The 12117-nt window shown below is 62.0% G+C and overlaps 1 protein-coding gene across 5 annotated transcripts in view; it reads left to right on the plus strand.

The window, feature by feature from the left end:
• Positions 1 to 7832, plus strand: part of LOC311183504 (AP-3 complex subunit sigma-2) — a gene marked incomplete at its 5' end in the record, with an annotated part of 32386 nt that extends 24554 nt beyond the window's left edge. For 2 of the 5 annotated variants that reach the window (XM_084252994.1, XM_084252995.1), the window contains 2 exons: positions 5552 to 5659; positions 7022 to 7832. In XM_084252994.1, coding sequence (XP_084109120.1) covers positions 5552 to 5659; positions 7022 to 7150 — 237 coding nt within the window. In that variant the 3' untranslated portion in view covers positions 7151 to 7832. Of the gene's footprint in view, positions 1 to 5551; positions 5660 to 6985 lie in introns of all 5 variants that reach the window. The other 3 variants (XM_084252996.1, XM_084252997.1, XM_084252993.1) reach the window with 2 other exon arrangements.
• Positions 7833 to 12117: the final 4285 nt, after the last annotated feature.

Raw genomic sequence — 12117 nt, forward strand, 5'->3', positions numbered from 1 at the left:
CCACGCCTCTGGCCTGTGCCCCGGCTCTTGCATGCATAAATAAATCTTTAAAAAATGAAAAGACCCGATGAAACGTTGGACTTGGGGATGAAAGAGAGAAGGCCGCGTGTACAGCAAGTTCCAGAGGGCAGCTTCATGCCCGCTTCCCCTTTCACTTCTTGAAAGGGGTGTTGTGGAACTGGAAACTGAATCTGTGCCCAGATGACTCACAGGTAATTTTCTTTCCCCGTTTGCCAAGGCATCTTGGAGTTGCCGCCTACCCTTGGCCCAGTGGGTGCCACCTCACGCTCCAGCATCCTCCCGAGGACCCCCCTGCTGCTTCCTCGCAGGTTTCCTAGGAAATAGTGAAGCCGGCCAAGCCAGGAAGGGGCAGAAAAAGTCATCAGCACGTAGTGACAGCTTGACACTAGCTCTTCTGCGTTTGATGGGTGTGCTGTGGCCACCGTTGTTGGAAGAAGGATGTGTGGGAGGGTGGAGGCGCACCTTTCCTTTGTAGGAGGCGCGCCCTCCTTTGTGGTACCACAGACCTTGTCTCCCACCAGGCGCCTGCAGAGGGAGGGGTCTAGCAGGCGCTGGGCCGGGGCACATTAGCTCCTCTGCCCGTGCAGTTCTGCAGGGGGTCCTGCCCTGGACGTAGGTGGATTTGAGTGGAGAAACTACTGCTCTGGGGCTGGGCTCGGTGCCATTGCGGGGAGCCTTGTCAGCGGTTAGTCTCTGAGCTGCTCACCTGCCACACCTCCCAGTGCCTTGTGTCTGCGCCCTGGGGGCTCAGGTCTGGCGTCGTCTGGCTCCAGGATGGGCTCTGCCGTCCCGGTGTTGGACTCAGAATTCGTGCGACCTTAGTCGTGAGAGACGCCCAAGGATGGAGCTCCCGAGGGTCCTGAACCTTCTGTCCTCCGGGTCGTTGAAACTGACCTGTTCCCCCAAAGCTCCAGAACTGTGTCCCCAAGGCCCCGCCTCGAAGTGACTTGTTTTCCCTGGTGGACCCCATCCACGCTGCAGGCTCGTTTTGGGCTCCTTCGTTGTAGCTGTGACTGTCCCGGGCAGTGGCGTGTCTCAGTGCCAGAAAGGGACGCCAGCCCTGCGTTTCCTCCGTCAAGGCTTCTGACCCTCTGAGTCTCTCCCATCCATTCTGCCAGCACCTGGGCAAGTCCGGGCTCGACGCCAGCGGCCCAGAGGAGGAGGACATAGGGCCTGCCCTGGGGCGATGACCGCGGAGAAGAGACCCGCACAGGTGCAGCCGAGGAGAGGGAGCACGTCTCAACCCAGAGGGATCTTAGCCGCCCTTGAGCTCTCCCGGCCCAGCCCTGGGTACTCGGCACCTCAGGTTCTGGAAGCACGTGTGTTATTTTCACAGAGCTGCTTAGAGGGCCTGTGAAGAATGGTGCAGGCAGGAGAGTGGGGATCAGCAGATCTCAGCAGAGTGGGGCACTCAGCCGCCTTCCACCTGGGAAAAGTGCTTGCTTCCGGGAGGAAGCCTCAGCAGGTTCGAGTCCTTTAACTCCCCTCAGCCTCCCGGGTTTTACTCCCCCCTTTCTGTGCATTTTCAGGGGATGTGCTGGCCACGCCTCTGATCCAAGCTCTGTGGAACATAAGCACCCCAGAGTTGTACCTGCACCCTGAATCCTCAGCATGCGCCTGTTTGATCTCACCTATTACATGAACAGGGTACCAGAAACGGGGGACTGCGGGGTCCCCATCCTTATCAGGACAGTCATATTGCTCTGGGACATGAGATGGGGATCCCGTTACAGAAGCCAGGGCCTTTGGGTGGGGGGCGGACGTGACGGCTCCTGGGGAACAGCGGGGCAGCGCCGGCGTCCGGTGGGTGGGTCAGGGAAGGGGGCTCCGGGGGGCTGTGTTGGTTCTGGGGAGCACGCCCTGCGTTCTGGCCGTGTCGCGGGAACCCGCAGCACTGCTGCTGCGGCCTTATCCACAGGCGCTTGTGCGGGAAGTGCCCAGCATAGCAGGAAGCTGTGAATTATTTTTACTTAATAATGCTTGCTGTTCAGTGCACCCCGAATTAGGCTGGCGTTGGGGTGCTTGAGCACCCGTACCTCTTCGCTGATGGGTTTTATTGCTGTGTGATTCGGACTTCAGAATTCTTCTGTTGTCGGGGCCTTTGCCTCTCAGTGCTTCCCCGCAGTTCTGCGGGCAGCCTTGCGACCAGTCCCATCGGGTCACCCCTCTGGCGGCGTAGAGCCGTTCTTTGTAGATGACTCTAACTTTTAGGTGCCTGAGCTTTGCACTGGTCACTCATGGCCTTTTCCCTCCACCCCTGCTTGGCGGCCTCCAGCTTTCTCCGGGTCCCCCTCTCTCCCCTCGAAGGAAGGCTCCCCACCTCTCCTCCTCGTCATCCGCTCCCGGTCAGTGGGGGGTCCGGGACGTGTCAGCACCGTGGGCAGCTGGTCGCTCACGATGCTTTACCAAAGGTCAGTGGGGTGTTGTCCAGCCTGTCGGTGCCAGCTGCACTGGTGGTCATTATGTGACATCGTCGATGCTGCACAGGTGGACCAGCGTGGGGAGCGAGAGTTGGTCTGTGAACGCCAGGGTAAGTGCTTTGGAGAAGCAAGTTCCTTTAAAAAGGAAATGCGCTTGAGCCAGGTTTGGGCAGAATGACTCCCAAAGACTAGGCTGGAGGAATCCTAGAAACCCAGGCACCCGCCCTTCCTGCTTCAGAGCGGTGCAGGTTCTCTCTCTCCCTCAGAGAGACTGGACATTGTGGGTGCACCATGGTGAATTATTTTAATGGTATTTTTTTAAGATTGATTTTTATTAATGCACACAAGAGCTGGGGTGCAGGACAGAGGTGTGGGGGGGGAGAGGATTCACCAGAGACAGAGCGGGGAACAGAACAGGCAGATTGACCGAAGTACACTGCTGCGGGGAGCAGCGGGCGAGTCAGGAGAGGTCTGCAGCGCCATGTGAGTAGCTCCCTGGCCTGGGATCAAACTTGTGCGTGCCACCGTGGCTGGCGATAGCGTGATAGCGCTGAGAATTTAACCCCTGGGCCACCGGGGAGGCCCCACATTGTGGTGAATTTTAAGCAAGAAGCACTAACCCGTTGGGAAGACCTTATTGGCCTTACATCCAACGTTTGGGGGCTTGCAACTGTTATTTAACAAGTGATACTGGGGGGGAGTCACCGTGCTCGCCTGGTACGTGAGTTGTCGGTTTTAAGTGGTTTCCACGGACTCTGTTAGTGATGGAGAGGAAACCAGTGTTCTCCTCTGCACCACTCCCTTCCCCACCGCGTTCTCGTCCTGCCGCCTGTGGGGGCCTGCAGCCTGGACGGCGCTTGTCGCTCTGACCCACTTCCGCCCACAGCCTGCGCTCGCCGCCTCGGTGCTCGTGGCCGGCCGTCGTGGTCGTTCCCGCCGCCCTGGGTTGGCGAAAGAGTGTCCTTCGGGAGCTCCCTCCGGAAGACCCGCGGGCCCAGGCTCCTGTCCTGGTGTCCTTGAGTGACAGTCGGCTGGGCACAGAGTTCCGGGGCCACTCTTTCTCTCCTTGGTCTGCTAGCACTGAATTCTACTGTGAACATTTTCAAGATTTTGTCTCTTTTGAGCAGTTTGATCTTTTCGCCTAGTTGCAGAAATCTAGAAACCTTCCTAGAAGGTCTGTCTTGGCGCCAGTGGCTGGCCCTGGCCACCACATGCCGTCAGCCTGGTGGACGCAGTGTGGACTGTACCTGCCCGTAGCCTTGTGGGCCGGTCTGCGTGTCCACGTTCGTTCCCTGCCACTTCATCTGCTCCACGCAGCGTCGCCTGGTCTTTGCCTTCGGTTTTCTTCTTTCTTTCCAAATCTTTCATATTTTGTTTATCTGTTTTCCCGGGGCAGCTTTCCTTTTACAACATGTCTTTATTGGTAAATTTGGGCCTCCCCCGGTGGCGCAGTGGTTGAGCGCTGGGTTGCGAAGCTGCCCGCAGCCTCTGTGGCGCCGGTTCGATCCCTGGCTGCCGGGCGAGGGTCCCACATGGCGCACAGACCTCCCCTGCCGCCCGCTGCTCCCCTCAGCGGTGTCCTTCGGTCCTTCTGCCTGTTCTGCTCCCCGCTCTGGCTCTGGTGAATCCTCTCACCCTCCCGCGCCTCTGACTGTACCCAGTGCTTGTATAAATAAATAAGTCTTTAAAAAAAAAATAGGTAAGTTTTCCATGGCCCAGCTGTTTGCAGGATGCCGGCTTGGGGAGGTGCCAGGCTGCTGTTCCGGGTTGGCTGCACGCTTCCGTGCGTGGGGTCCAGGCTGTCCCTCCGCAGCCCAGGCATGGGGCTCTGTGAGGGCAGGGCAGTGCTCTCCCGGCCGCAGGCGCGCTTTGGGAGGTGAAGAGCTTGTTTGCACGTTGATTGGCCCTAACTCTTGGCCCACGCAAGTTCCTGCTTTGCCAGGCAAAGGATGTCTGGTCCCAGAGGGTGTGTCCTTTGCCTGTAGGAAGTATGTTTTTACAGGTCCCTGATTTTGGCAGCTATTGCACCTACTTTGGGGGCCAGAGTTTTGGTATCTTCTAGTTTTATAGAAAACAGAGCGTGCAGGGCCTCCCCGGTGGCGCAGCCGGTGAGCGCTGGGCTGCGAAGCTGCCCGCAGCCTCTGCAGCGCCAGTTCGATGCCTGGCTGCTCCCCGGCCACCAGAAGAGGATCCCGCATGGCGCACAGACCTCCCCTGCCTGCTCTGCTCCCCGCTCTGGCTCTGGTGGATTCTCTCGCCCTCCCGCGCTTCTGACTGTACCCAGTGCTTGCATAAATAAATAAATAAATCTTTTAAAAAAAAAAAAAAGAAAAGAAAACAGAGTGTACATTTTTATTTACTTTTTTTTTTGCACTTGGAACACATTTTGAACAGCATGAAGAGTTCTCACTTTGCGCTGTGGTGCTCAGATCCAGCCTTAACGCACGTTTTCCCCTAATGATCGACTGCTGGTCCCCGGGGCCTGTGTCGGGCATTTTCCTGCACCTTCTCCTTCAAGCCTCCCCTCATACTGCCACCCGCCTCCCGAGTACCCAGAACCCGGGGCGCGTGTGCCTTTCATTCCTCCGTCGTGCTGCCCTCTGAGCCAGGGGCGAGCGGTGATCTGGGGGGAAGATAGTTTGGGGCTTGGAGGAAGTGTGGCGGAGAGGGCGGCGTGGGAACCCGGGCGTCCGCCAGCGCTGCGGGCTGCTGTGGGGCTGCGGGACACCGCGCCAGGCGCCACGGCATCAGCGGTGAAGCTGCCGCGACCGTCTCAGAACCCAGCGTGGACCGCACGCCAGCTCAGTGCTTCACACACGGTGTCGCGTTTAGTTCTCGGCGCCCAGCTCGCAAATAGCAGAGCCGAAACTCGGCCAAGGTGGGGCTCAAGGGCCTGTGCACTCGCCACCTCCCCTGGCCGGGAGCAGCCGAGCGGTTGGGGTATGATGCCCCGTGGGCAGGCCCAGTGGTCTCGCCTGGCAGCGGAGAAGCTGGGACCTCAGGAGTCTCGTCTGACCGGGGCCCCGCCGCGCGGGAGGGCCCCCGAGGCTGCCGCCTGGCCCGCCCCGGCGGCCCCACTGCCCTGACCCTTCTTCTTGCTTCCTCCTCAGGTGCACTACATCCTCCAGGAGGTGGTGATGGGCGGGATGGTGCTGGAAACAAACATGAATGAAATCGTGGCTCAGATGGAAGCTCAGAACAGGCTGGAGAAATCCGAGGTGAGTTGTAGCGGCTCTTCCGCCCCGGGCGAGGGTAGAGCGGGCGCTGGTGGGGGTTCGTGTCGTGGTGCAACTGCCGGAGCGCCCCGAGCCTGTCTCCTTTCCTCCTTGAGCCACCCAAACACACTGACCGGAAGGCCGGCCTTGAGAATTCAACAGGTCAGAATGATGCTTGAAATCTCGGCCTCGGGCTGGCAGTGTGACTGGGAAAGCCGGTGGCTGCGGCAAGCAGCTCCCGGCGTGGGGGCTGTGGTCGGTGGCTGCGGTTGTGATTTCTCCTCCAAGCCGCACGTCCCTGGACAGAGCCAGAGGCCCCTCGGGTCCAGTGTGGCGTCCTCACTTGTGTGTGGGGTGGGAGTCTGCGCTCCCAGCCGCCCTTTCTCTTGGTGTCTTTCAGACCGCAGAGTTCCCAGTTCCCGTATTTCCAGTTAACCTTATAGAAAGCTACAGTAGAGTTTGGGTTGGTCTGGAAATGACATGCCCCAGCGCAGGCCCGGTGGTCTCTGGGTTTGACCAAGATGCTCCTGGTACCTGTGCCGAGGCCTCCGTCCCCTTCATCGGCCTGCCCGGGGAGCCAGAGGTCACGGCACGCACCTCCACCCGTGCCAGCAGGCGGAACAGGCCGCTCTGTAGTTACTGAGCATCTTCAAGGGCTTCGTCGCTCGTTGTAACTGCAGTAGATCTTACAAAGGAAGAAACTGGAATTCTTTCCCGTGAGGACTGCCGGCCCCGCTGAAGCAGCTTTTCCAGGCCACGTGTTTTGTGGCAACTACGGTTGTTTCAGAAATGCAGGCTGGGGAGCTTCCAGGAATAGTGAGTGAGTCAGAGGCAAGGGGACTGGAGACCAGAAGAAACAGGCCTGGGTGAGGCTGGAATTGCATCGTGGAGAGGCAGCTGGGAGAGAGCCCTACCGGGGGGCCGGGGACAGCGAGGGCTGGCACAGGCGCCTCCCTCCTGGGCCACGTGACGTCCCCCGGCCAGCTCACATGGCCCGGGGCTGGAACTGCCTTTTCCTTTTAAGAACTTCCCTGTGACCCCTTGCCTCTCTTGAGAGAGGGTTTTACTTTGCTTCATAACCAGAGAAGTGCCCCAGGGGCTGAGTACAACTTGGGTAAACCATACTGAGCGCCTCCTGTATGCCAGGTGCCGCTCTGTGCTGGGGCTACAAAACTGCATTCGACACAGCCCCTAAAGGCCCACAGAACTCGGGCCCCCGGACCCTAAGCCCCTGTAACCTGAACATCGCACCTTGCGTTGTGTGTGCTCAGTCTCAGCGTCGGAGCCTCTTCCGCTTTTTTTTTTTTTTTTTTTTTAAGCACGAAGCAGACACAGGTCGGCCTCACCCACCTCTTCTCTCCTCAGGGTGGTCTCTCGGCAGCCCCCGCCAGGGCTGTGTCTGCTGTGAAGAACATCAATCTCCCGGAGATCCCTCGGAACATCAACATCGGCGATCTCAACATCAAAGTCCCCAACCTGTCCCAGTTTGTCTGAGGGCCAGGACCCGCACAGACTGGGGTGCGGGGGCCGGGCCGAGCCAGTCCCGCAGCAGCGCCTGCGCCCGGAGAGTCACACCAGCAGGGCGGGGCCCCCTTCTCGCATTTGCGGTCGTGCGGCCTCCTCTGCACGTGGCCGCTGCCCACGCGGGGGCCTGCCTTCCTCGGAGGGGCAGCGCGGACAAGCCTCGCCCCGTCCCCCCGATCCCCAGCGGCGGGGCCCGTATCGAGGGGCCCTCTGCTTCTCAACCCCCACCCCAGTGCCGTCCCCTCTCTGACAAGAGTCTCCTCAGCCCTCGAGGCTCTGAGGGCCTGTCTCCTCTGCAGGCGACGTAGCCGGAAATTGGCCGATGCTCGAGTTTGGGGGATGAGGCGTGTAACAGGCAGGATTTTACAAGAACCAGAGTTGCCTACCGGCTGCTTCAGGGTTGTCCGAGTTGGAGCCCCTTTGTGTGGTCGGGGCTCTCAGTGGCCCCCTCTGCAGAGCACGTCACCCCCTTGGTCCAGCCCTCGCGCTGCTCTGGAAGGGTTTATGTGCCGGACGCAGTCCACACTCAAACCTGGTGTTTGTCCCCACACCGCACGGGGCGAGTGTGTCTCTAGAAGGTAAAACTGACTGTAAAACGGCATAGTCCAGAGTCCGCTCTTGCAGGCTGGAAATACATTCTGCTCACGAGGAACAGGCACTCGGTCGCTGTGTTGTGAATGCAGGAAGCCAGGGCCCCTGTCCAGCTCTGGGGGCGGGGGGGGGGGGGGGGAGGATGTGCTGCCGCCAAAGTGGGGCGGGGCTGTGTCTTTCCCTGGGGTGTGCGCGGCCCTGCCTGGGTGCCGTTCAGGGCTCAGCCTGTTCTCAGGTGACACCCTCCCGAGCTTTGGGAACCCGTGAGGTGGTGTGTGGTGGAGTCTACCTGCCTGTGCTCCGTGAGGGGAGGTGCGGCGTCTCACCTGTGACTGCTGCCCGGCCCCGGGCTGTTCTCAGGCCTCCTGAGGGGCCTGCAGGGGGTGCCTGGCTGGACCGCACCGCTTCCTCAGTGAGCGCTTCCCGAGCTGGGCCCCATCCTTCCTCTCTGAGCCTCTGAGAGCTTCAGAGCTGGGCGGCGCTGAGGAGGAGATGGGTCGGCCTCTTCCTCCAGAAGAGGGAGATGGATGCACGTCTGTCCGTTGTCCAAGCCCCTGCCTCCTGGTGAAGGCCTCGCCTCTCTAGCAGACACTCGAGCACATCACATGTTTCTCTCGCGTGTGCTGCACGTGGGAGAGGGGTAAAGAGGGAGCCGTGTTCGTTTCGCACTGCTGTCGCAGCGTGGCTGGCTTCCCCCGGCGTCCCTGCAGCATTGGCCACTCCGCTTTGTGGATGAAGGGAGACGGCGCTCGGTCCTGCGGCCTCACGTCACTGCTCGAGATGGTGCCCAGTTGTGTTTTCATTACATAGAAGGAAACGGAGGCTAAAGCGTTGGAGTAGCTTCTCAGGAGCTGTGGTGGGGGCTGGCGTGGTTTCCCCGTCACAGGGCAGCGGCGAGTGTGAGGGAGCCCCCTCCACGCCCCTCTTAAACAAGCCTGTGTTGAGCGCTGTGGGGGCCACGAGGCCGCGCCAGCTGGTCTTCCTGGAGGTTGTCTGTGCATGTCCCCACGCGACCCTCAGGCGGCCACGTGTCCTGCGTTTCTCTAGCCTGCCAGGAACCAGTGGTTCCCCTAAACCAAACCATGGATCTCCCCACAGACCCCAGCATGGGCACCCCGACAGCATCCTCCCGGCCTTTTAAATGGCTTAAAACTTCAGCCTGGGCTTTGTTTGAAAAACTGTTATCCGGACAAGCCTGGGTCAGCGCTCACCACCTGCCCGGGGCTGCTGCAGGCCTGGCGTCTGCTGGGGGGTCTGCACAGACGTGGGGCTGGGCTAGCTTGCTAGCCCAGTGCTTGGCGCTGGCGTTTCCTGGGGGTGCGGACCCCTCAGATCCCCCAACTCAGTGCTGAACGCCAGGCTCCGGTGGGGGAGACGCCGAGGCTCTGTGTGTTTAGAGGACATTCACCCTCCCCACCGCCAGCTGGCCCCCGGGAGCCCTGCCGGCCGTGCTCGCCACCGCTTGTCCTGGTTCTGGCGGCTGTGACAGGTCGTGTAGGCTGGAGCCGAAGCAGCAGCTGCCGAGCCTCCCGGTGCCAGAGGCAGCAGCGCCCGTCTCCTGGGCCACGTCCTCTGCCATCGGCTCTGGGCTCTCCGTCCACCCCCTGACCTCACGAAGGCCCCACTGCCAGGTGCTCCGTCGAGGACCAGGCCCACGACACCCGCACATGCTCCGAGCTGCCCGCTTCTCCTCTGCCCGTGGACAGGGTCAGGTGGGGCTCGAGGCCCCGCAGTCTCCTCCCTCCTGGGAGCCCCTGGCAAGGCCCTGCCTGGCCCAGCCTCACAGGAAGAGCCAGCGGAGCGCGAGAGACAGCGGCCAGCTGAGCCCTGTCCGCGGGGCCGCCCGCAGGGCTCTCCTGGACTTCGGAAATGGCTTTCCTGACAGCGCGTGGCAGAGCCGTGCCCGGAGGGCAGCCCAGGAGGAGGAGGAGGCCCCCCTCTTCAGCCTCCTGGGGCCTCCCCCCCACTGTCTCGTTGTTACCCTCCGCCCACCGGGGTCAGGCCATGCAGGCCGTGCCCTGCCCGGGCCAGCGGACTCTTGATCTCCAAAGGCCCCTGTAGCTTTTCCCCGTCGGGTGAATTTGTGTTTTAAAAAGGAAACACGCTGAAGCCATTCCAAACGCACGCCAGCGGCCCGCCCGGTCAGACCCCGGCCTGCCGCCCGCAGCCTGGGCCTGAAGGAAACAGCGGTTTGAATGTGACCGAGTAAAAGAGACCCTGGGTTTTCACCGAAACGGAGTGTCTTCCTCGGGTGTGGGCTCCACTTGGCCTTGGTGCTTGACCTCTGCCCTCCCTCGGCCTCGCCTGTCTCCATGGTGCTGAGCTGTGGATGGGAGCCCCCCCAGGGCAGGGGCACCCCTCCTCCAGGCCTGTCTGCAGGCGCTCGATGAACACCTGGACCGAGTGGTGGGAGCGAGGTGGCCAGGGAGTGTCCTCAGCCCATTCCCTGCCGCCCGCGGCCCTGTCAGGTGAGGGCTGTGAGGCAGAGGGACAGGAGAAGGGCCCAGCTGGTGGCCCCTGGGCCGGCAGGGAGTGGGGGCAAGGCGTTGGGGGGAGGAAGCCCGGTGCGGGAGGAGGCAAGGCGCCCCCGCACCGGGAGGGGGGTGGCGCACCGGGAGGGGGGTGGCGGGCGATGGGAGCAGGCAGCAGAGGAAGTGAGTGTCCTTTCAGGAGGCGATGGTCAAAGCTCGGGAGTGAGGTGGCCGGGGCTGGGAGCAGGGTGAGGACGCAGGCCTGGGCGGGGCAGGGGGAGAGTGGTCAGTGGGGGGTCTTCTAGAAAGGGCAGGCTTTCTGTGGGGAGGCCCTGCTGAGGCGCCGGGACTGGAAGAGATGACCTGGGCTTGCCGGGGCCTCGCCCCTCCTCCCCGGAGGGAGGCAGAGAAGTGAGACCTGACGAGGCTCTTCCTGAGGGGCAGGGTGTGTCCAGGCACAGCAGGGTCGGGGGCACTGCCAGAGTCTCGGTGGGGTTGGGCCTGAAGGGGTGACTCCTGCCGGGGGTGGGGGTGGTCCTGCGGGCGAGAGCACGGATGGGCACCAGAAGGGCTCCACGCGGAGAAAGGGGGGTTGGTGGACGGTGAGCGCCGGCCCCGCCCCGGCTGTGCCCCGTGCTGGCTAGAGACAGCTCCTGCCCCGCCCAGGTCCTGCTGGAGAAGCTGGTGGGGTCTCTGGAAAGTGACGCTCCCCCCCCCCCCCAGGAGCTTGGTGACGGGAGCACAGCAGTGACTGCAAGGACCCCAAGAGTGGGACACACAGCCTGGAGCCAGCCCTGGAGGGAGGGGATGGAGGGGCGCTGGGCAGGCCAGGGCTCAGCTTCAGCTGGACTGGGGCAGGGCCTTGTGGGGATGCCACGCTTCCCCTTCCCCGAGCAAACCTAAGGTTTTGTCAGCTGAGACATCAGCTGGCCCCTCCGAGCGCGTGAGCGCAGGGCTGCCCCTGCTGACGGTGGCCTGTACCCCGGCGGGAGTCCCCTTGGCGACCCAAGAGCATAGCACGGGGTGCCAGTCAGTGACTCAAAGATGGGTCCATCGGTGCCCAGCTGTGGTGATATTCAAAATCTTGAGCCGCCAGGACCCCTCAGGCATGGATGCACCAGAACGGAAGTGCCAGCTGGCGAGGGGTGTCACTAGGGGTCCGTGATGGTTCTGCCACCTGGGCCTTCTCTCCTGTGGCACCCATTTGGGGTGCAAATGACCCCCCAAGGCGTGCGTGTGTGGCCTGGGGAGTCAACGGACCCCTGCCCCGGCACTGCAGTGGGAGGATCTGGGCCCTGCCCTCAGGAATCCCTGCGGAGCACCACCTGGGCAGCCTGGAGGATGCTCTCCTTTGGCCTCAGTTCTGTGCACTTGGCCCTGGACACCCTTCCCTTGACCCTCCCCAGGCCTCCCAGATGCTCCCGAGCTGGCCCCAGGCCACCCCATCTCACTGGCCGGCGTGAGACAGCTCAGGCCAAGGTGGCACACGGGGCCTGGCGAGCCCTCCTGTCCCTGATCTGGGAAGGCCAGCGGGATTTGAAGCACCAACTGCTATAGAGCAGCTTGTAGGCTGGAGGCCCTGACCACCGGCTTGTAGGCTGGAGGGTCCCCCCTGCTGGACTACCTGGGGCTGGCCCCTCCCTGCCTGCACCCTCCAGTGTGCCAGCCACCTGGCCAGCTGTTTAAAGTGCAGGCGGCAGGGACAAGATTAGAAGGAAATGCCTGGGTCAGACAGACAAGCAGGCGTCACGGTGGCCCTGCTTGGCACCGTGCTGTGCCGGGTACAGGTGGCAGTCTGAGTGCCCTCCCTCCCCGCCCCCAGGTCAGCCTCCGAGCACAGCCTTGGAGTCAGATCAGGTCACGGCACTCCCTGCA

This window comes from Talpa europaea (assembly GCF_964194135.1).
Source record: "Talpa europaea genome assembly, chromosome: 14".
In the NCBI taxonomy this organism is placed as follows: Eukaryota; Metazoa; Chordata; class Mammalia; order Eulipotyphla; family Talpidae; genus Talpa; species Talpa europaea.